General features: G+C 33.8%; 3 protein-coding genes across 7 annotated transcripts; all 3 read left to right on the top strand.

Moving 5' to 3' along the window:
- The first annotated feature begins 3,033 nt into the window (after positions 1 to 3,033).
- Positions 3,034 to 4,485, top strand: LOC129297128 (uncharacterized). The gene is made up of 2 exons (XM_054935526.1): positions 3,034 to 3,409; positions 4,028 to 4,485. The coding sequence occupies exons 1-2, from the start codon at positions 3,034 to 3,036 to the stop codon at positions 4,483 to 4,485; spliced, it is 834 nt and encodes a 277-aa protein (XP_054791501.1).
- A 2,805-nt stretch (positions 4,486 to 7,290) lies between these two features.
- LOC129284746 (probable protein phosphatase 2C 8) lies at positions 7,291 to 13,263 on the top strand. Of its 5 annotated transcripts, none has more exons than XM_054920205.1 (10): positions 7,291 to 7,713; positions 8,179 to 8,287; positions 9,067 to 9,103; positions 9,247 to 9,291; positions 10,000 to 10,052; positions 10,853 to 11,014; positions 11,764 to 11,847; positions 12,304 to 12,393; positions 12,502 to 12,549; positions 12,937 to 13,263. In XM_054920205.1, exons 1-10 carry the CDS (start codon positions 7,397 to 7,399, stop codon positions 13,045 to 13,047), a joined length of 1,056 nt encoding a protein of 351 aa, XP_054776180.1. In that variant the 5' UTR covers positions 7,291 to 7,396; the 3' UTR covers positions 13,048 to 13,263. The 5 variants fall into 5 exon arrangements, 4 of the variants coding, with proteins under 4 accessions (XP_054776180.1, XP_054776204.1, XP_054776187.1 ...); XM_054920229.1 differs by having other exon boundaries at positions 7,574 to 7,713; positions 8,179 to 8,279; XM_054920212.1 differs by lacking the exon at positions 7,291 to 7,713 and adding an exon at positions 7,844 to 7,937 and having other exon boundaries at positions 8,179 to 8,279.
- A 3,602-nt stretch (positions 13,264 to 16,865) lies between these two features.
- LOC129290391 (WAT1-related protein At3g18200) lies at positions 16,866 to 19,306 on the top strand. Its single transcript, XM_054927149.1, has 7 exons — positions 16,866 to 17,062; positions 17,174 to 17,236; positions 17,332 to 17,448; positions 17,537 to 17,783; positions 17,958 to 18,116; positions 18,195 to 18,346; positions 18,427 to 19,306. The coding sequence occupies exons 1-7, from the start codon at positions 16,875 to 16,877 to the stop codon at positions 18,587 to 18,589; spliced, it is 1,089 nt and encodes a 362-aa protein (XP_054783124.1). The 5' UTR covers positions 16,866 to 16,874; the 3' UTR covers positions 18,590 to 19,306.
- The last annotated feature ends 169 nt before the right edge of the window (positions 19,307 to 19,475 follow it).

Raw genomic sequence — 19,475 nt, 5'->3', positions numbered from 1 at the left:
GATTGTCATAATTACGTAGGTTATTTTAAAGATGATTTCTGTCTCACTAATCCAATTTCCACTTGTGTTAGTGTACTTGGATGATGGAGATGCTACTATATTAATGTGAACATTGTAAAGCAAAAATGTGGTTTCCTAAGCGACTAAAGTATGCATAAACTAAATCCAATTCTATCTTTTCAATGTGCTACTGTCATGGTAAAGTTCAAGTTCAAAACTTTAAAGACCTACCAATGGAGCTACAGAAGCTTTAGTTTGACAAAGATTTTCCATATTTCAAATCCTTTCATAAGAATATCAGATTATATAACAATATGTTTTGTTTCACTTCAATAGGGGGTCAGATTAATCATGGTTTAAATAATGGTAGAGGACCTTACACTTTTGTTCTTACTGGCCAAAATTACCACCGTCTAGGAAGTCTTGTACCTTTACTTGGTGCTCCTCTAGCTTATTCACAGCTGTATATCTATGATATAGATAATGAAATTACAAATAGAATCAATGCTGTGAGGTATTATGTTATACAATTATTTCTTACTCATTAATCTCTTTAACTTACAAACTCTTCTTAATCAAATGCATTGTTTCCTGTAGTAAAAATTGAAGACAGGATAAACTCGATCCATTCATAGTTTCTTACATCAAACAGATTTTGGATTCAAAAAATGCTTTGGTTAAGAAGTACAAAATGGCAAGAGATGTATTGAAAGATTTTCCTGAAGTTGAAGTTAAAATAGCATTGATAAGACAAGATAATATACAAGCAAGGAATTACTCATTGCCAGTTTCTTCAGAAGTTGCAGCTCTTGTAGTTGAGACTTTAATGAGAACTACAAGAAATATGATATAATAGTTGAAAAACATGGGCAATTGAAAAGAATAGATGAGATTCATAAGTCCTATCTCCCTTTACAATACCCTTTACTGTTTCCTTTTAGAGATAATGGCTATAATCCTCACGTTCAACATAGTGAAGAAAGCCTAGCAAACACTTCAAAGAAAAAGACTCTCTCAATAAGAGAGTATTTGTGCTATAGACTGGATAGAGACAATGAAATTCACTGCTACTTCATGGTGGGAAGCTCTTACAATAGTTTATAGTTGATGGATATGCTATGATGGAGAGTTAACGTTTAGATTTTATTCGTATGCATCAACATGAATTAAGGGTTAACTTGTATCAAGGTCTTTCAGATGCACTAATTAGAGGGGAAACTGCAGCCGCTGTAACTGGTAAAAGAATTATTCTTCCCTCCTCTTTTACAGGAGGAGCTAGATACATGATAAACAACTATCATGATACAATGGCAATATGTAGGTAGGCTGGATATCTAGATATTTTCATCACATTTACTTGTAATCTAGCATGGCCAGAAATTAAAAGATATTGTGAGAAGGAGAATTTATCGCCAAGTGATCGTCCAGATTTGTTGAGCAGAATCTTCCAATTCAAATTGAACAAACTAATGAAGGTTATCAAGGACGAAAAGATTTTTAGTTCTGTCAAAACAGGTAGTTGAACTATCTTAACTTATTAGGAAACTTAATGTTTTGTCTCATTATTTTTTTTACTATGGTAATCATTTGATTTTAATTTCATCCCCATTTATTTTTAAATGATACAAAGGTTTATACAATTGAGTTTCAAAAGTGTGGACTACCATATGCTCACATCATTCTATTTTTGGAAGATAAGGACAAATTAAAGAATCCTGAAGAGGTAGACAAACTAATCTCAATAAAATTCTAGATAAGGATCAAGATCTAATGTTATATGAATTAGTATGCAACTACATGACTCATGGACCATGTGGTCTATCAAATCCAACATCTACATGTATGAAAGATGGTAAATGTATAAAATACTTTCCTAAAAAATTTGTTGATGAAACTGTTATTGATGAGAAAGGTTATCCAACTTATCGTAGGAGGAATGATGGAAGGAGGATCATTAAGAAAGGGGTAGTTTTAGACAATCATTTTATTGTACCTTACAATCCTAGGTTATTGCTTCTGTTTTAAGCCTATATAAATGTTGAGAAGACCAATCAGTCTACATCAATAAAGTATTTTTCAAGTATGTTAGCAAGGGGGATGACAAGGTTATAGCAGGATTGTACAATAATAATAACGATAGCAATTCTGAGATGGTTTTTAATGAGATTGCAAATTATTTAAATTGCAGATATATATCTATATGTGAAGGTTCTTGGAGGATTTTTGGATTTGATATCCATCATAGGTTTCCATTAGTTGAAAGATTAAGCTACCATCTTCCTAATAGACAATCAATAATATACAAAGCAAAAGATAATGTGTCAAGCTTGATGGATAGAGCTACTGTAAAAGAATCCATGTTTACAGCTTGGATGGAAAAGAATGTTGATGAAAAAGATGATGTTGCAAGAACTCTCACATATGCAGAATTTCCTACTCATTATGTTTTTGACAAGAAAACTAAGATCTAGAAATCACGTAAGAAAGGGTTCTCAATTGGAAGAATTGCACATGCATTCCCTTCTCAGGGAGAAAGTTACTATCTGAAATGTCTATTAACTAAGGAAAGGGTCTCTGAAGTCATATGAAGAGTTGAGGACTATTAATAATGTTGTCTTTTTAACTTTTAGATCAGCATGCTATGCTCTAGGACTTTTAAATGATGATCAAGAGTATATAGATGCCATTAAAGAGGCTTCCGTTTGGGCATCTGGCTTATACCTTAGAAGATTCTTTTCAATCATGTTAATGAATAACTGTCTTAGCCAGCTAAACATGTTTAGAGTGAAGTATCAAGTCTAATTTGTGAAGATATTTTTTATAGTCCACATGCAGACCAGCATACTTCTGGTATGTGTCTTTTTAATGAAATAACTTATATTTCCATGCATATTGATATTGTTGTTTGTTTTCTTATAACCACATGCAAATTAGTTTCTATTTTTCACAGTTGACCTTATCTCTATTGCAGGTAATATTTTTTTAGACAAAGATAGGGAAAATGCTTCTCTTACAGAGATTAATAAAATGTTAATGCAAAATGGAAGGTCACTTGATGATTTCCTAATGATGCCAAAGCCTGAATGTAGTATTAACTATGATAACGTCAACAACTTGATGATGGAAGGATTAAGTTTTGATATTGAGTTGTACATTTCTAAGAGATACAGATTTGAGCAACAATTAACAGTAGAACAAAGAGAGATTTATGAAAAAATCCTGTCTACAATGAACTCAAAAGAAGGTTCATTCTTTTTTGTTTATGGTTTTGGAGGGACTGGGAAGACTTTTTTATGGAATGCTCTCACTGCATTCATAAGGTCCCAAAAAAGGATTGTCTTGAATGTTGCTTCCAGTGGGATTGCAACAACATTACTACCTTCTGGAAGAACAGCCCACTCTCAGTTTTGTATTCCCATAAATGTAACTGAAGACTCCACTTGCAATATTGTGCATGGATCATCTATTGCAACACTTATACAAAATACTAATTTAATTGTGTGGGATGAAGCTCCTATGGTTAAGAAGCATTGTGTTGAAGCATTAATAGAACTATAAAAGATATAATGCATGATGACAGAATTTTTGGAGGAAAGGTTGTGGTCTTTGGAGGTGATTTTTACCAAATACTCCCTATACTGCTTAGGGGTGATAGAGCAAATGTTGTTAATGCATCTTTAAACTCATCATATCTTTGGTATTAATGCAAGATATTTAAGCTCACAAAAAATATGAGGTTATATACTATAACATCAAGTTGTGAAATGGATAAAATAACTAAGTTTTCAAAATGGCTTCTCAGTGTTAGGGATAGAGATCACAGCAGTTCATCTAATGGTAAATATGATATCACTTTTCTAAAAGAGTTGTTAATTATTGACTTCTTTAATCCATTGCAAGCTATTGTTGACTTCATTTATCCAAAGCTATGTGAAAAATACAATGAGCCACAATTCTTCACAGAAAGAGAAATTCTTGCTCCAACTCTAGAAATAGTAGATAGTTAAATAATTTCATTTACTCATAGTTCCTAGTGAGGCTATTACATACTTCAGTTCAGATTCAATATGTAAGACTGACTACAGCTCAGATTCATTTGACGACATCTATGATACTGAATTCCTCAATACAATTGAAGGTTCAAGATTGGCTACTCATAAATTGACTCTTAAAGTAGGAGTTCCTATCATGCTAATGCGAAATATTGATCAAGCTAATGGACTATGCAATGGAACAAGACTTCGTGTTACTTTGTTGAGAGACCACTTTATAAAGGGAATCATACTTAATGGATCAAAGCCTGGGGAAGAAGTCTACATTCATCAAATGGATTTGAATCCTTATGAATGCAATCTACCATTTCAAATGAAGAGGAGACAGTTTCCATGCGTTCTATCATTTGCAATGACAATAAATAAGAGTCAAGGACAATCTTTGTCAAATGTTGGTGTTTATTTACCTAAGCCTGTTTTCTCTCATGGCTAGCTTTATGTTGCTTTTTTAAGGGTCAAATCAATGGATGGACTTAAAATACTTATACATGATGAAGATTTCAAACCAAAGACTGTCACAACAAATGTTGTTTTTAAGGAAGTTTTCCAAAATCTCCAGTGAATTCATTTTTTTTTGAAAGAATCAAATGAGATTGTATTCATGCTGAGACTGTCATTGCCTATTCAGTGGTAATATACATTTCAATGATTACAAAATTCTTTAGTCTACCATGGTTTGTTTATTGTCATTATAATCTATTGCTTCAATAGGAGTTGCAATCCTCATTAATTAGAATCTCCTACTTTGACTTGATGTTTCATTGCCTTAACAACATCTTTCACATTAAAAATTAAATTTATATTAAAACCTATGTAAAAATCATGATTGAATTGAAATTTTAAAAGTTTATATTTTCTAACATCTATTTATATAAATAATTTATATAGGTCATGCCCGTGCAATGCACGGGATTAGAAACTAGTTTTCAAATAAAAATTGTTCAAACGGATAATTGTTGCATTATTCAGGCACTCACATATATAAATATTTAAACGGGCAAAAGAAGGCCAAACTAATTTCTCAAACTCAAAAAATTTCACATATATACATTCAATTGAATAGTAGTTTCTCTCTAACTAAACCGAAGGCAAAACCTTTCGTTGTAGAACCAACTGTAAATTCGTTCATTGCAACAGACGATAATGGTGTAGTAGTCAAAATTCAATAATAAGCACACACCACTATAACACCATTCTGTTTTAAAAACTGATTACCATGAACTAACAAGCCACCACCAAAAATCCGCACATTATTATTATTACATTTGAAAGTAATAATATAAGATTAAAATCAAACCTGTAACTTTTAAATCCTAAAATATGCACAATAAAGACCTTCAATTGTAATTGTGCATTGAAGATATCTTAATGTGATTGAATAATAAGTTGTTCCTCAATTTATTTACCATATGTCAAAGTATATACCATGATAGTAGAATTCAAAAATTTACATAAGGAAGTTCTCAACGTACATACCACTATCATTTGTATGGTATTCATCCTTTAGTGTTCCACTTAAATGCACTGCCACATCAGGTCTTAAGTAAGTTCAAATTTTAAGGCCAATTTTGCATTGTTGGTAATTATATACACCATTACCTATTTGAGTATTTGTAATTGTGCTCACATGTGCCTCAACACTCAACTTTATTCATAAACATCATGCCTTACCTTGTATACCCTTCTATTGGGTCCAAAATCACCATTAGGTGGGCCAATGATATTGCACTCATTTTGAGATTAGAAACATATCCAACCACCAAAACAATCCCTTAGTTAACACAACTAAATTCATTAGCCTCATGACATGAGGGTTTGGTATTAAAAGTATTTCCATTTGACTTCTCAAAGTCGATTTGTGAGAGCTTTCGTGCCTATCGATCATTCCATTCCCAATATGAGTGACCATAGGAATAGCCTTTTAACTTGGAAGAAAGTGAGCTCCTTTCAAGTTAAGTTGTTCATTTATGCAAGTTATGGTAAAGTATGGACGAATGGGCTTTCTTAAGACCTTCTCAACAATCTTTTCAATAAGTTTTGCCGACACAAGTAGTAATAACCCAAAATGTTGCGAAGAATGTCATTTTTGTAGCCATTAATCAGGAAAGTGGCTAGAAAATAGTCTTAAGATTATTGGCAATAGCAGGTAAAATTATAGTCTTAGTCATGCTAAACTTTAAGAACTATTCCATCATATCAGGTTAATTGTGTGACAGCCTTCACAATTAAATAGACTCTTTATACTAAAAGTAGAGACATAGAACAACAAAAATTTATAGAATATACTCAAGTAACTGCATAATAAATTAATATGATAGAAGAGGGGAGAAAAGCTAAGAGTACCAAGGCTTTCATTGAACTTGTAGTAAGCATTACTTTTATAGACAGATCTTATAATGCTAGGTAATAAAATCACCTTAATCACAATTAAAAACAGTTTTAAATAATAATATTATTTAAATTATATGTTACAAAATAATAAATAGACTTAAATAATAATTAATATTGTCAATTTATAATAATTCCTTTTGAAATATTTTAATATTTAACAATTTGATTATTGTATATTTGTATCCAGCAAATTACATTGTAAAACCCGCGTGGCTGTGTCTAGTTATTTTTTAAAAGCAAAGATATAAACTAGTTTTAGCTATTTAATTTTTTTTTTCAAGTCTTTTACTGTACACTGATTGTGTCTTAATTTTTGGCTTGTTTTGCGACTTGTTTTAGAAATAATTTTTGTTCTCAAAAACAAAAAATAAAAAAATATTTAATAACATGTCTTCAAAAAATGTTTTAAAAAATTTAAAAATTAAATATTATTATGAAGAATAAAAAATAAAAAAATTTAGGTACCTTGAGATTATTGTTTTGAAGACGATAAAAAATGTAAAAAATACTTATTTTTACTTTTTTTTTTAAAAAAAAATGTTTTACAAATGGGACTTATCCTAGTCCTGGAGCAGGAATGGCCTTGCATAGCAAGAAGGGACCTTACTTAGGTAATTCTGACTTCCTCTCTTTTGTCAAAGAAGGTGGAAGAAGATATTTAATAAAATATCAGTTCCCCGTGACAATGAAATGAAAATATTTTAAAATAAGCCTTTATTTTTCATTCTAATAATAAATTTAATAAATTCTATTTTAAAGAAATTCGCATTCTGCGAGCCAAAAATTAAATAAAACAGAAAACCTCGGCGTCATCCATATGTATGTATTCGTATACTATAGGCTTCTTCATTCCCGAATCCCTGCCCGTGACAGGTTCCAGTATTTTCGTCGTTTTATAATTGGGGCTTTTGCCGCTTCTTTCTGTAACTTGCAAAGAATATTCTACCCTGAAGATGAGCTTAAGCTCGCAGTCTCAGTCTGCCAGTGCAATTGGGAGTGTAAATGTGGAGCCTCAGGACCCAAAATCAAACCCTAATCACAAGCGGGAGGCTTATTCAGAAACTCATGATCCGACTGCGAAAAAATCGAGAACTGAAGCTGCCGGCAGTGAAGAAGGGAACTCAGGAGCTGTTTCAGGTCAACAGAACGCAAAGGAACTAACTTTTGAGATTGAGGCGGATGCAGCTGAGGATAAGGGGTCTAGGCATACGATGGAAGATGCCTGGGTAGTGATTTTGGACGCCAGTTTAGATCATCCTGGAAAACTGAGGTTTTTCTTCTCATTTTTCTTTTCATTACTAAAATATTTCGAGTTACACCGCGCGCGTGTGTTTTGGTGATAAAAGGCCTATCATTAGTTGTTTACTGGTTTCAGTACAACGAGGGTAAGAAATGAAACATCAAAATTTCTCGTACTGAACAGTAAAGTACTTACCAGCGATATGATTATCAACATCTATTCACTGCTAGTCAGTGTATGGTTGAAGTTATTAGGTGACTGATGGACCCGTTTTATGCATTAAGTTTTTTATTTCTTTGTGGGGATCAGATTTTCGGTATTCTTCTGTCCCTGGGCAATTTTTTCAAGTGTAAATGTGTAATAATATATCAACATGTTTCTCCGTGGCCTGCATGGTTCAGAATTTGGTTCATAATTTCAACTACTTTGAGTGCATGCTTAATGTTTCTGAATTTATCTAGCTTCTCTTGGTAATTCCCAGTGCTTGGTTTACAGGTGTGCACACTTCGCAATCTATGATGGACATGGAGGCCGGTTGGCTGCTGAATATGCTCAAAAGCATTTGCATGAAAATGTTCTTTCGACAGGATTACCACGTGAGTTGGTGTGTTTGCTAGGTCTAATTTCATGCATACAAAACCGTTCAGGCACTAAGATTATAGCAATTACGGATACACAATGATATATTGGTTGATTCATGCTTTGTTAATCTGTTTAGGTGTTTTCTATTTTACGTCCTCAGTAAGGCCATATGTGAGAGCATATAAGGATAGCTATGCAGCATATTTGATAGATCCAAGAGTTTATGAAAGCTAAATGCGTTTATCTTTTCGTTGATTGAAGCAGCAAGACATAAGAACAATCCTTGCTTTTGTTATTCAGATGAGGGTAGACCAGACAGTATAGCCTTTTATTTTCCTTTAGAAGGTTTTACTCAGTTGCTATGAAGCATGGACATGAGATTTCTTTTTATTGTTTGAGTTAATTCTGTGAAAAGAAATTCTTGAGCATTAAGTTATTGTATATGCTATGGATCTTATTGAGCTTTGGTTGACAGCCAGTTTGATATTGCTGGTGTTTATGTTGAATTGGCAAGCTAAGAGCAGCAAAGGTGCCATCCGATAACTGTTTAGAAGCAGCATTGCAATAAGATATATGGACAGAATGGTGACATTTGTTGCAAAGTGTAGAATATTTTGAAATACTATCAGAAAATACTTATTTTTTTTCTATCTATTTTTGCTAATATTTGATCTTTGGACCTTATTTTGTTTGATAAAATAAATTGATCTATTTCACCTTCTTATTGCACTCTACTTCAAATCGTTTTATTGTATCTAATCACTTTGTTTCTTGTTTGACCACTGCGTTGCTGTGTTGCAGTTAGATGTAAAGGTAGCTAAAAGAGCAATACTCGAAGGTAAGGATTCATTTCACATTTTCCAATTAAATCTCTCTTTGTTGTTTTGCCGAGTGGAATCATTTTGTCGTTTTTCTACTTTATTCTTCTTCTGTCCTGTTGGTTGTAAAATGCTTTCATTTTATTGTTTTATTCTAAATTAGGTTTTCGCAAAACAGATGAGTCCCTTCTTCAAGAAAGTGCTGCAGGTATGTTTAATTTAGATGGATTGTTGTATTTTAAACTTCTACTGTTATGTTGATTAGGTAGTGGCAGCTCTTGAAAGTAGCAGCTTACAGATGTTATTTTACGAAATTTAATTTAAGGAAAAAGAACTTTGAAGACTTTGTTTTTAGATAAAGAATAAGTAATACGCTGAGAAATTGACCCTTATGCCCTTTTTTTTTTTGGTTTTGTGGATTGTAACCATGTTCGCTATCACCTTTAGATCCTAATGAAACTCCTTCTAAGAGAGATTGTCTCCTTGTCTCACATGTTGGCCAATCTCTAGAAATTCTTAACATAATTTTTTTTTTTTTGGGATTCTGAGAAGCTCTTATCATAAGGAGTCATGAATGATAGAATTTTGCACAAAATGGAAGAAAAAATAAACATGCTTCTAAAGGCACCAGAAACAAAACATGTCATTACTGGCTTATGTTTTATGTTTTGTGGAAGCGGACATCCAAGTTTAGCAACCTTCTCCCTTCATGTAATGGACCATTGACTCAACTTGGTATTTGACTTTGTTATCAATTGTAACTTCCTACTATCATGCAAAATGATGCGCAGCGTTTGTGTATTTCCTTACTCAAGTCTTTGAATTTCAGATTCAGGCAAGGTGTTTAATGACTAATAATTTATTAGCTTCACTTCAGATTATATTTGTCTTGCTGAATTCTGTTAATTGTTACTAGGGGGATGGCAGGATGGTGCTACAGCTGTATGTGTCTGGTTATTGGGACAAAAGGTAAGTCTTGAGTTTCTTATTTTATTTTATTTTTTCAAACAACTCAAATTTTAAAATTGAAAAATCGTATCCTCAGGGTTTCAGGCATCGTGCATTCTTTAACAGTGGTTCTTATATTAACCATATTGTGATATAATTAATTTTTGTAACAAAGCTTATCATCTAAGTTGCATATCTGTGTTTACTGGTTTTTATTTATAAAATATAACCTTAAGCTTCTATAGAGTAATATTTATTTTTGATTCCCAATCTTATTTGAGCCACGCAGTTATTCCAACTTGACAACATAACACTTTTGTATTCCTGTGCTTTTAGGATAGAGTATATTGGCGGATGCCATCTTTATATATGTTTTCAAATTTCTGGGTCTTTATTATTACTATTATGGAAGGTGGAAAAGGAGACTGAGGATGACTACTAATGTGTAACCATTCAAAGAGAAGCATGCAAGAAGTGGCTAAATAATACATAATTGCAATTATTAAACTTGTGAGTCATTAACCGTGATGACTGTCAAAGATTCACAATTGTAGTTAATTGAGAAGCAGCTTTCCTACTTCAATGTCTTCCTTTTAGAGAGGCGAACAAAATCAACATAACAGAGAGAATCTCATGAACATGCTCTTAGTAGTTTCTAACGCTTTGTCTGATGCTGCTTGAATGCCATCACTGTTGGGCCTATAGATGTTGCAGATAATTGTCATGGCTAATACCATTAGAAAAGTGTAGATTTTCTGTTAAACAATTTGCAACAAAATTAGGAAAGAGAATTAATTTCCTGTTCTATGGATGTTTGTTAGGTTTTTGTTGCAAATATAGGAGATGCCAAGGCAGTATTAGCTCGGTCAGCTACAACTGATGGATCGGAAAATCACTCAGATGGCATCCATGCATTGAAGGCCATTGTTTTGACAAGAGAACACAAGGCAATCTACCCACAGGAGCGGGCTCGCATTCAGAAGGTTTGGATTGCATCAATGCTGAATGCTAATATTACTATAATAGCATAGCAGTAGCTGCTGCTTGTTAGTGCTCATGGCATACCGTAGACAAATAATTCCTTGCATTCATTAAGGTTGCCACTCCACTCATTCCCTATTTTCCAGTAACTAACAATCCACTTTGATAATTGACCAAAGTGATGCTTTCTCTGAGATTAATTTAAGTGGCTATATAATGATTAACAGCCGAGAATGATTTTGATGTTGTAAAAAGCTGCAATAACTGAGGACTCATGAAACTCAATCTGGATTGTCTAATAATTAAGGGTCCAAGCATCAGCTAAGCAGTGATGACTAATTGATGAACCAAGCTTAAAGGATTGTGAAATAATTGGTGCACAGAGTAGAGCTTTGTATTTTGCTGAAGAGAATTCTAAAAGGAAGGTTCCTAAAGTTCCGGAATAAAGTACTTTGCACTTCTCTAATATTTATCTTGATGCAGGTTCCTAAAGTTCCGGAATAATGTACTTTGCATTTCTCTAATATTTATCTTGATGATAAAAACAAGTGGGCCACTTTTTCTAATTTTTGCTTGGGGCCTTGTGTGGAACACCTTTACAGCATTTGTGAGTGCGTTCCCTGAAGCTGTCTTTAATTTAGCGTGCCCAAATTTCTTCAGAAGTTGATTATTTTGTTAAAATTTGTCCTTGTTCCTTATTTTGATGGTGTATAATGATAGTCAGACAAAGTTGGTGGTACTGTTCTTGCAGGCTGGCGGTGTTGTGGGCTCCAATGGACGATTGCAAGGGCGTCTAGAAGTTTCTAGGGCATTTGGTGATCGCCAGTTCAAGAAGGTTTGATTTTCAATCTCTTTGGAAAGGTTACTTTATCTTCCTGTTGCTAGGGAAAAAAAAAAATCTCTGAAGCTCCAATTTGAAATTAAAAGACTGGATTTGGCACTCTATGGAGAATTATTGTGCTAATTCTGTTCTGAATATCACATATTTCTTTGAATGATGACTTCTTACAGAAAATCTCCTTTAGTCTCTTGGACTATTGATCTGGTCTTGTAACATAAAGATTTGTTGATACCATGAAAAGATTTTCATTCAAGACGTGCTACATAATTGGATACCTTTTCTGTGTCATCTAAATCCATATTGTCTTTAACCTGGGAAAAAGGTTTATTTTGCGTTCTTCAATATCATCACGTTTGCTTTCTACATAATTGGACTATTTTACTTTTATTGGCTAAACTACTAGTGTTTCAGTATAATATCAGTAGATATCATAAGCGGAACTATTTTCAGGTGGGTGTAATTGCAACACCAGATATCCATTCTTTTGACTTTACTGATAGAGAGCATTTTATCATCCTTGGCTGTGATGGCCTGTGGGGGGTATGTCTTTTTATATTCATGCGTGCTACAATTTTGGTTTTTTCATTCATTTTTTTTGGGCTTGACTTGATGGATCTGACAAAAATGGCATTGTTGGGTTTGTTTCAGGTATTTGGTCCCAGTGATGCAGTTGATTTTGTTCAGAAACTATTGAGTGTAAGACTTAGTTTATACTTCTTTTTCCTTTTTTTCCTTTCCTTTTCTTTTTTTTTTTTTCACGGTTGAATGAATTGGAATGACAATTTTATCATCTGTTGAAGTTCTCCTATGCTTCCCCCCGCTTCCATTTAAAAAATAAGGGAAAAAAAAGGAGGAAAGTGAAGGTCTTACTTTCTTGTTGCGGCTATTTAATTTGTAATGATGAGTTTGATTGGTCAATTGACTATTACCATACTATTAAAATGGAGTTGGAAGCTGTCTCTTTCTTTTTTCACGATCTGGTCAAGAATATTATCTCAACTATCCATGACTAAGATTTGCCATTTTTCTTTCCTGCTCACAGAGTTGTGTTGCACACTAAAAAAATCCAATGAATTTTTGCAGGAGGGGTTGCCTGTGACAGCTGTGAGCCGCCATCTTGTTAGGGAAGCCGTTCGTGAACGGCGCTGTAAGGATAATTGCACTGCAATTGTAATTGTTTTCAAGCGTAAATAGTTGCCAAGCGACCATCAGTCTGAGATATTTATTGCTGCTGGGTTGTCAGATAGAAATGGGGACTGTTATGGACTACTGCATTGAAGGCCAATGTACAATGCCTGGTTTGCTTAGTCTCCCAAATCTGTTGTAGGCACGGTTTAAAAAACAATATTGATCATTGTATCGGGCAAGGTACTAATTCAAGGTATCTACTAGTAGGCTTGTTTACTTGTAGTGGCATGCAACCTATCAAAACTCTATGATTATTGAAATTTTGATAATATATGTGGAAAGCGGAAGTTTTTTGGTTAATATAAATTCCAGCTTTAAATCATACAGTAGACTTGCATAGTTGAGGGGTTTGGCCAGCAAATTAATAAAAGAAAGCGACTCAGTTCCAAAAGAAAAAGACAACCTTAGATGCAAATTAGTAGTTCAGTAGATATCCAATGGAAGTGGTTGGCACCAGAATTAAGGACTGATTATGATTCAGTGTGTGTGTTATATTTGGTATGGATCCTCTCAACATCTTGTCCTGTCTGTAACCGTTGATGTTTTTTTTTTTTTACAATAAAGGGCTACGGGGAACCCGCATGGGAGAAAAAATGAAAATAAAAAGTAGCATTTAAAAGATCGAGGTATTAATAAACGTTGGTTTAGTTGATATGCATGTAATTTATAAAGTATAAGGTTGAGGGTCCAATTTTGTTGTTGACGTGAGGAGTTTGTGAATAAGCAATCTATAAATATTTTTATAAGTATTTTTTGAAGTCTGGAGACATTTTTGGACTTTGAGAAGTTTTCAAGATTTCAATTCATTTAAATTTTTTTATACGAAAAAAGAGATCAAGCAATGTTAAAAAGTATGTTATAAGCTTTTGCTTGACGAGGCATTCAATCAATGCATTTGTTATTCCCTGTAGCCAATGGACATTTAAGTGGTTTTCACATATTTTGTGTCTATAGAGACAAAGATGGTACATTTTTTTATACAAAAAAAAAAAAAGATGATTTGATTGGTTTCAAACTCAAATGCAAGAGACCATGTAATGGATCTCGATCACTCCCATAATGAATTAGAAACTTGAGAGTACTCACCTATTTATTCAGCGGATCTCAATGGCTCTCATAATTGATTGCGGAAATCTTGGAGTAGGGACTCTAATCATAAATGTGCACTTCCCAATCAAATGGGGATTGTTTCTGCAATTGAAAAAAATATTAATATAATTCTGATCTTTTGAAAGTAGAATACGAAACTACAGACATTACTTTTGCACATATAAATCCACATTGGTGGAATTTATTCATTTTTCAAAAATCTCTCTCTATTTCCCGACGAAACACTACAGGAGGTTTAAATCAGTCTCTCGTTTCTTCCTTTTTCATGAGATCCATTCCCCAATAACGTATAATCAAATTACAAATTCAAAAGAAATAAATTTATGTCTCAAGCATCCTTATAACTTAATTAGGAGAAGTCTATCTTTTGCTTTCAATATCTCAAGTGAGATAATCTTTATTATTGACGGAGCCTACATTTTGGTTTATAAAAAATTATTAAAAAAAATAGACTGATTCATGCACCCAGAAAGCGTAATTACAAATTCTGAGTTTCTTGCAAGCAAATATGACAAAATGACTTTGTGAAGCCATGAAGATGCGAGTTTGGTCAAAGCAAATAATGAGCCTTGCGACAAACTGCATATGAGTGTGAATTTTATAATTCAAGTAAACATATCTTGTTACTTCTTATTTGTGGCGGAAGAATCCGCAAGGCATAAAAGCATAATTTCATTTCTCAATTAGAAGTTCTCTCTCTCTCTCTCTCTCTCTCTCTCTCTCTCTCTCTCTCACACACACACAATTGATTACGAAATTGTCAAATTGCATCTTTTATTGTGGTTGTTAAATCTCCCAATCTAAACAAGGTTCATGAATAAGCACACCCCATTAATAATTCTCCCTCATGATCTACTAAGATATATCGGCCCTCATGAATAAATTATATTTTAGCTTCTCTGTCTGAAATATTTTACACACACACACACAATGGGTTTTATTCGAGGAGGAGGACATTTTGTGAGACATAACTTTCGTCTAATCATTTCACCCGAAATTCAAATCTTCTAATCAAGCATGTGAAATTTGTATGAGTGGAAGAGGAAAGCAAGAAGTGGCAAAGTGGAAAGATTGCACTCAAGTCATCAAACTCACTCCAAACACTAAAGTCAAGTCTTGTTTCATATGAAATATACCTTCATAATTGATATTTATAAATGAAGTTTAACTCTCCTTTACACAATCTTACTAAGCCCTGATTTAATTAAATTATAATTTACAGAAAAAAAAGGAAAAATATAACAGTTGACAATTGTATTTTGATCATGAATCGACACCGGTTGAGTTTATTGTTGAGAACATGTACTTAACTTTGTTAACCCCTTTGCTAACTTATTCTTAATCTCCTCTGTCTCTTACATTTTTTAAGGCAAATATAAAAGAATGTGTTTTTTCCTTTATCTTTTATGTTTAATCATACCCAGTTAATTTATTTCCCAGTCAACATATTTTTACCAAGTCAATAAAGGAATTAGCAGATTTGCAATGAACATTAATTCCATTAGTTCCAACTCATTGTTTTTATGTGCATTTTTAAAATTATAGAGACTAACATTATAACAACAACAACAACAACAACAAGCCTTTATCCCACTAGGTGGGGTCGGCTACATGGATTGCAAGACGCCATTGAGAGACTAACATTATAAATTGATTAAATTAAAGGGATTGAGAATAACAAAATAAAATTATAGAGTTTAAAAACAAAACACAATCAAAAGTATTGGAACCCACTGTTATATTTTTTCTCATAAAATAAAGTAAGGAATGATTTCAGGCTGCAAATGCAGTTAGGGGAAAGGGATATCCCTCAGCAGCAGTTAGGTGGTTATGACAGGGCAAGATAATAGTTTCAGGTCATAATAGAGAGTTTAGCACATGTGATTTGCCCCTTCCAAGACATCTTCTTGCCTTTATAAATCATAAACAATGCCTAAATCATAAACAGTGCACATGCCCTCTTCAATTTTTATTCCTGTTCTTCTTCCAATTTTTTTGTTGAAAATGCACTTTTGCAGTAATGATATTACAGACAATAATAAAAGAGAAACAATAGCAATAACAAGAAGCCTTATCCTATTAGGCAAGATCAACTATGTAGGTTGCACTATGTCATACTTTATTAGAACAATAAAAAAGAATGTGTTGTAAAGAAAAGAAAAAAGACAGTATATATACAATTATTTAAGTATTGTAGAGAGCCACTCATTGAAATGAAATCAAAAGAGGGTTACCTCAGTTTATCATTAATAAGCATCATTAAATGTCCTTGCATTTTTTTTAAAAATAATCAGCTATCGGTTGGGTTATATTTAATGTTATATATATATATATATATATATGGATTCCACTAAAATCATAGATCCGCGCAACAGTCTCAGTAGAATAGTGAGATAAGGGGATGGTGGGAACATGGTCTTACAAATGATAGAGTTTGGCTGCTATATAACTACCTGGCTAACATGATCCACCTTCCCTTTGTCTCCCTTCAAAATATTCAGTTTCAAGTCAATACATATAACTCATCATCAATGTTATTACTTTTTCTTTCGAGTCAATGCATATAACTCAGCATCAATGTTATTACTTTTTCTATGTAACTAACCACTGAAATTCTTAAACAAATGTATAATTTCAAAGTCCCTTCAAGACTATTCATTATTTAAGTGCCTCCCCTTCGTTGTTGTGCCTCACTACTAACAAGTCTTGAAGAAATAACCAGAATGGGAAGTGTTGTGACAGAAAAAGTGAAACTTCTTGCGGCATTGCTGGCTCTCCAGTTTTGCTTTGCAGGATTTCACATTGTGTCTAGACTTGCCCTAAACATTGGTGTCAGCAAAGTTGTTTATCCTGTCTATAGGAATATAATTGCTCTGCTTTTGCTGAGCCCTCTTGCTTATTTCTTAGAGAAGTGAGTTTCTATATGACGCTTGTCTTCACCTTTCCCGTTGATATTCTGTCATATCTTCATGTCATGTGTGGAGTTTAAATCTGAACAAATGTTGTGTGTCACTGTACTCAGGAATCAAAGACCACCTCTTACTTTTTCTTTGCTGGTTCAGTTCTTTCTTTTAGCATTACTGGGGTAAGCATGTAAATAAGCTTAGTTCTTCACGCTCTTATTTTCCTTCCTATTGTTTCTCATCTTTTCTTGTTCTTCTTGATTTTTTTTTACTGTAGAATTACTGCAAACCAAGGGTTTTACTTGTTGGGATTATATTATGCATCCCCAACGTTTGCTTCTGCAATGCAAAACTCTGTTCCTGCCATCACTTTTGTCATGGCCTCAGCTGTAAGGTATCAAAAATTTTTTCCCCTTAAACATTTTTACATTTTTCATCATTCTCTGTTTTGATCTCCTGATGATTTTATGATTCTCTACCAGGCTTGAGGAACTCAACATTGCAAGAAGAGATGGTCTGGCAAAAGTTCTAGGAACCATTGCCAGTGTTGGAGGTGCTTCTGTGATCACACTCTACAAAGGACCTCCTCTTCTTCACCAGATGCACCATACTCAAGCAGACTCTACATCAGAAGCAAATCAATCTTCCATGAAAATGCAAAACTGGTCATGGGGTTGCATATACTTGCTTGGACATTGTTTATCATGGGCTGGCTGGATGGTTTTTCAGGTCTACCCATAATGATCATAAAATCTTCAAATAGCACAACAGGGGGAAAAAAAAAAAAAAGCTGATATGTAGACATGCAATGTCCTACATCGAAGTAAAACACTAAGTTTTACTAGTCTCATCCAATTAATCATTCATGTACCCTAAGTTGTTAATAAGCAATATTCTGTGCAGGCTCCTGTGGTGAAGAAGTATCCAGCAAAGCTAACACTCACGTCATTTACATGCTTCTTTGGATTGATCCAGTTCTTGATCATAGCAGCCTTCGTAGAAACTGATATGGAACATTGGAAGATACAATCCACAGAGGAGCTTTTTACTATCCTATACGCTGTAATACTATTCACTTCTTTAATGAGATAATTATAAGTATAAAACTCTATTCAACTCAGTGTTGTGTGATCATTACAGGGAGTTGTAGCATCTGGCATCGTTATCTCTCTCCAAACATGGTGCATTCAGAAAGGTGGTCCAGTGTTTGTTGCTGTCTTTCAGCCAATGCAAACGTTTCTAGTTGCTGTCATGGCAGCCCTGATACTTGGCGATCAGTTATACTCTGGAGGGTACGCAGAAAACTTGTTAAACATAAAAGTTACATTTTTTTAGTTTTTTAATTACAACTGATGAATTTGTCTTACTGCAGTGTTGTAGGTGCAATTCTTATTGTACTTGGCCTCTACTCGGTCCTGTGGGGCAAAACTAATGAAAAACGGATGGCTATTCCAGAGGAGCCATCATTAACCAAGCCATTGCTTAGTTCTGAAGAGAATAGAAAAGCTGATGCAGCTGCAGAAGACATACCCTGAGATGTATTTGTCCACAGAAACAGAACGTTCAGTGACGGTCAAGTGTCTGTAATATGCATAACCACTCGTGTTTAGAGCCTCTATCAGCAGCATCTCTGCTTGAAAGAATTAGTCTATCCAATCAGTTGTAAGAGTTAAGGGCTCGAGCTAAAAGCATGCTTTAGTGGGAAAGCTTGCTGATTCATTTGGAGACAAGTCAATTCAGTGTTGGAGTTGATTAGTAGGATAGAAATGTTGTTAGCTATGGGCGTACGTCTGTATCGTCAAATGAGACGCTTGGAGTAATAGAAAAAGAAAGACTCTATGTGCTACTGTAAATTTCACTGACAGCTATATCTGAATCCGAAGTTGTATGGAAATATATTTGCTACCTGGATATTGTTGAAAAGCACTTGATGGAAGACTCGAATCCTAGTCTGTGGTAATTCTATCACTAGTACAATGTATTGGTCATATGAGTTGTTTCCTCAGCAGTCGGTGAAGAAAAATATGAACAACCCATATGCAGATCAGCATTTCATGGCCAAAAGATTCCAACTTGAGTATCACACTAGCAAGATTGGGATTTCAACGAAGTGATGAGACCACATTAAAAATGTCAAATTCTAATACAAGACTGTAGAAATCCAGATCCCAACACAGCGTTCATGTATTTGAAGATCCTTAGATGTTGGCATTCCATTAACATAGAAACTAAGAAATCTTGTAACAGCTAGAGTGGATAGGAATTGCTCGCTAAACCACATCATCATCATATTGTCATGATAAAGACATGAAACATATCATGGTAGTGGCCCGATGCAAGGAAAAAAAAAAATATTTTGCACTATTCCTTACCATAGATCAATTCCATCAGGCAGCCATTCATCTTGAAGTCAAACAAAAA

Source organism: Prosopis cineraria, unplaced genomic scaffold, assembly GCF_029017545.1.
Source record: "Prosopis cineraria cultivar Desert tree isolate PC_DT_omini unplaced genomic scaffold, ASM2901754v1 PC1, whole genome shotgun sequence".
Lineage (NCBI taxonomy): Eukaryota > Viridiplantae > Streptophyta > Magnoliopsida > Fabales > Fabaceae > Prosopis > Prosopis cineraria.
The sequence above is the reverse complement of the archived record's forward strand: the minus strand, read 5'-3'. Positions and strand labels throughout refer to the sequence as shown.

Bases quoted from the DNA above. Each gene is read 5' to 3' on its own strand.
- LOC129297128 (XM_054935526.1), top strand. From the start codon at position 3,034: ATGCAAAATGGAAGGTCACTTGATGATTTCCTAATGATGCCAAAGCCT. The intron at 3,410-4,027 runs GTATTCCCATAA...ATTTACTCATAG, and splicing joins AACAGCCCACTCTCAGTTTT to TTCCTAGTGAGGCTATTACA.
- LOC129284746 (XM_054920205.1), top strand. From the start codon at position 7,397: ATGAGCTTAAGCTCGCAGTCTCAGTCTGCCAGTGCAATTGGGAGTGTA. The intron at 11,015-11,763 runs GTTTGGATTGCA...CTGTTCTTGCAG, and splicing joins AGCGGGCTCGCATTCAGAAG to GCTGGCGGTGTTGTGGGCTC. The intron at 11,848-12,303 runs GTTTGATTTTCA...AACTATTTTCAG, and splicing joins GTGATCGCCAGTTCAAGAAG to GTGGGTGTAATTGCAACACC.
- LOC129290391 (XM_054927149.1), top strand. From the start codon at position 16,875: ATGGGAAGTGTTGTGACAGAAAAAGTGAAACTTCTTGCGGCATTGCTG. The intron at 17,237-17,331 runs GTAAGCATGTAA...TTTTTACTGTAG, and splicing joins TTTCTTTTAGCATTACTGGG to AATTACTGCAAACCAAGGGT. The intron at 17,784-17,957 runs GTCTACCCATAA...TATTCTGTGCAG, and splicing joins CTGGCTGGATGGTTTTTCAG to GCTCCTGTGGTGAAGAAGTA.